Genomic DNA, 3,230 nt, shown 5'->3' on the forward strand with positions numbered 1-3,230 from the left:
TCATAATGTCAGGTTGTTTGTTATTTCCAAATCATACTGAGTGTCTTTTGTTACACAGTTTCTTGCTGGATACGCTGAGGAGATATGCTGTATATGATAAATTATCTTCTTTTTTTTATCGGTAATATCTATATATATGATAAATTGTCTTCTTCTGAAGAGTACTATTATTTTTGTCAATTGTAGCACATAGATCAGAAAATAAAAGAGACTTATTTAAGAGTGGATTATTAGTTATAATTAACCTGCGAATTCCTTCCACTTCCTAGTGCAAGAGACCCTACAGTTACTGCATTGGAGTACCCAGAGAGTACTGTGTCATCCTACTGTAAAGCCTTTATTTCCTTATTTAATCATAAGCAACCATGACTATAAAGATGAACAACTTGAATAACAACACCAAGCATTACAAGAATTGAACTTCAAATCAACACAATGAATCAATGCAAAGAATAACAACAAAAGAATAGGAGGAAGGCAACCTCAAATCAAAAGCATTACTACAACACAATTTTAATATAAAGGGGAGATTATCTGGAGTGGAAGATCTTAGCTCAAGAACTGAACTTCGACTTTATAGATTTGACAACCTTTTCTTCTACTTGGAAGGCCCTCGTTAGAACATCATTTGGAATCGAGGGTGTTGAAGCAAAGAGAGTAAAGGGTAGGACCACAGCCCCTGGTAACTGACTGTTGAAAGCAGCGATGGTAAGGGCCTTCCCTACTCCAACGTTCTTTTGGAAGTGTACAAGTCCTTTAGGAATGACAAACATCTGCCCAGCAGTCAAGACTTTAGAGTGATACACATTCCCAGTTGTCACAAACCCCACAAGTAGCTTCCCTTTGATAATCACGCCGCTCTCGGTTGCACGAGGGTGAGAGTGGGGTGGATTAACTCCTCCCGGAGCAAAGTCCACTCTGTTCATTGAAATCCCAAGCGTGTTGAGTGCAGGAAAAGTAAGGACATTACCTCCAGTGACGTTTGAGCCAAAGATGTTTGACGTGTCACCCACTTTGGTTAAACCATCAAAGAAGAAATCATCTGAAGTTACTTCTGAGGCAGGTTTGCAAGGGAAGCCATTAACTGAAATAGAGGCACTCAGATCCGCCACACAGAAATCCTGTAATGAATCGGGGTCGGCTGAAAAGGAAATCAAGGGGAGAAGCAACAACACGACGAGGTATGACAGCATGTGGACGTGTGAACTTGATGGAATCTTCATGGCTGCAATCCGCTTTTGGTTTTTAGAAGTAATGGATTTTTTTTCCCTTTTTGAAGATGAGATACTGGGATACTCCAGAGCTTGGGAGTTATGGTCCTATATATAGAACTTTTCCTCTCCTGGAAACCCCACAAGTCTTCATCTTTTATCATTATTATTTATCCGAGGCAAACATCATATCGACCAAGTCAAATGATGTAGGGGACACGAAAAGTCTAGAAGATCAAGTAGAAAATGAGTTTGTAGCAGAAAAGCCTTTTTTTTATAATTAATAAGAATTTACTACCAAGAATAGGCACAACCCAAATACACAGAAAGTATAAAAAGAAATACCTACTGCACACTAGAAACCAGGAAACTACGACAGAAACAGATCAGAAAAGTATAAGCTTTTTGACACATCTGGAAAATGGTTGGGTTTTGTCAGGGAAAAATCTATAAGCTTTTTGACACATTTGACACGCCATTGAATTAGAAAAGTATTTGGAGTTCTAATTTTTACCATTGAATTAGAAAAGTATTGGTGTTCTATTTCTTTTTATATCTTAATGGATTCCATAACAGTCGTGTGTTACACATCAGGCTCGCAAATAGCAAAACTCTTCTGTTAGAGATTACAAGATGCAAATGGTAAATTCTTAGATGTCGGTTGAAAGATAATCTAAGTTATTTTCCTGGGACAAGATCAATTCAATAAGTTGGGCAGGTTCGTGAGCCATGATCTCAAGGATAAGGAAAGCAGTTCACGAAAGTTAAGTTGGCATGACCTCTTCCCGCTGTTGCAGAGTTTTATTGACTACTTCTACGTTGTGAAGCTGAAATTACTTTATATGGAGATATTTAGTCATGGAAAGACCAATTACTAGATTTCCAGATAGCCCTGACTGGGCCTCTTTTCAACGACAAAAAGTAGCTGAGGAAGTGCTTCCTAAGAAGTTTTCACACTGTTATCTGCAATGATATAAATAACAAAACCACCAATAATCAACTTAGTCATTCTATTTATTTAGTGGTAAAATCATATATGGTGGAGCAGCATAGCTTATCACCTAATTGAACGTTTCTGCATTGCATGGTTTGACTAGGAAAGGGTGCTTATATTTTTAAAGGTTAGGTAGCAGCAGCCTCACATTAGATGGTGAAAAAATCAGCTCACGAAAGCTAGAATAGGAGCCGTGCATTCCAATTAAAAAGTCATTTTTTGTCATTTGACCTTTCTTTTCAGACGATATTATTGGTGTGTACGCACACGTACATGACATTGCAAAAATATGTACAGCAACTGCATAATAATTCCATCACTTCACACACACGGCCACACAGAACATAAACAACAATCATTTTCAAGGTCAGTCCATAGAACCACTTACAGTATGGAGTGGAAATTTCTGGATGATCGAGACGTCTTGAGTTCTGCTGCTGGTCGTGGACATTCCCGTTAGCGGGTGAGGCGATGGTCCTCCAAGTGGTGGTGGGAGTCTCGGAAAGAGAGGGACAATGCATGTGTGTTTGTGCGCGCGCATTACTAGGATAGAGAGACAGTCAACACGAGAGGGATAGAGAGTATGAGAGAAACAGAGAGGATGAAGGCTTTGTCTGATGCTTTGAAAAGCAACAATTATGATTATGAGCCTATGCTACGATCATGCAGTCGAGACAAAAGCCGAAAGGGAGGGATGACAGAGGTTGGGTGGCCAGCGGGCTAAAATTTCGGCGAGAGAGTGCTACGGGTCAAAGAGAAAGTGGGAGAAGTGGAGACTTGTAATGGTCTTTCTGAATTAAGAACCCAGTAATGTGCAGTAACAAAAACAATAAAGCAATAAATCAGAACCCGGAAAGAACGCAAGATTAAACCAAGAAATCTACTTTTGATTTCCTGAAAGAGATTTTCGAGTAATCTCCAAACTCCTTACAACTATGAAATTTATTTCGTAATTCTTTTCCCGTCCCATTCTATTTACAAGAGTCTGTTATTTAGACTAAGGCTACATAGTAAAACGCAGCGAT

General features: G+C 39.0%; 1 protein-coding gene across 2 annotated transcripts; it reads right to left on the bottom strand.

The window, feature by feature from the left end:
• Window positions 1-406: 406 nt before the first annotated feature.
• Window positions 407-2,757, bottom strand: LOC121237740 (germin-like protein subfamily T member 1). 2 transcript variants are annotated; one of them, XM_041134602.1, is made up of 2 exons: window positions 2,594-2,757; window positions 407-1,105 (listed from the first exon to the last, which is right to left on the bottom strand). In XM_041134602.1, exons 1-2 carry the CDS (start codon window positions 2,724-2,726, stop codon window positions 555-557), a joined length of 684 nt encoding a protein of 227 aa, XP_040990536.1. In that variant the 5' UTR covers window positions 2,727-2,757; the 3' UTR covers window positions 407-554. The 2 variants fall into 2 exon arrangements, with proteins under 2 accessions (XP_040990536.1, XP_040990537.1); XM_041134603.1 differs by lacking the exon at window positions 2,594-2,757 and having other exon boundaries at window positions 407-1,666.
• Window positions 2,758-3,230: the final 473 nt, after the last annotated feature.

This window comes from Juglans microcarpa x Juglans regia, chromosome 6S (genome assembly GCF_004785595.1).
Source record: "Juglans microcarpa x Juglans regia isolate MS1-56 chromosome 6S, Jm3101_v1.0, whole genome shotgun sequence".
NCBI lineage: Eukaryota > Viridiplantae > Streptophyta > Magnoliopsida > Fagales > Juglandaceae > Juglans > Juglans microcarpa x Juglans regia.

What these genes read in the sequence shown, in the direction of transcription:
- LOC121237740 (XM_041134602.1), bottom strand. Translation starts at nt 2,726, where the DNA reads ATGCATTGTCCCTCTCTTTCCGAGACTCCCACCACCACTTGGAGGACC. An exon ending in AGAAATTTCCACTCCATACT is followed by an intron (nt 1,106 to 2,593) that starts GTAAGTGGTTCT and finishes TCTGTGTGGCGG; the next exon opens with ATCTGAGTGCCTCTATTTCA.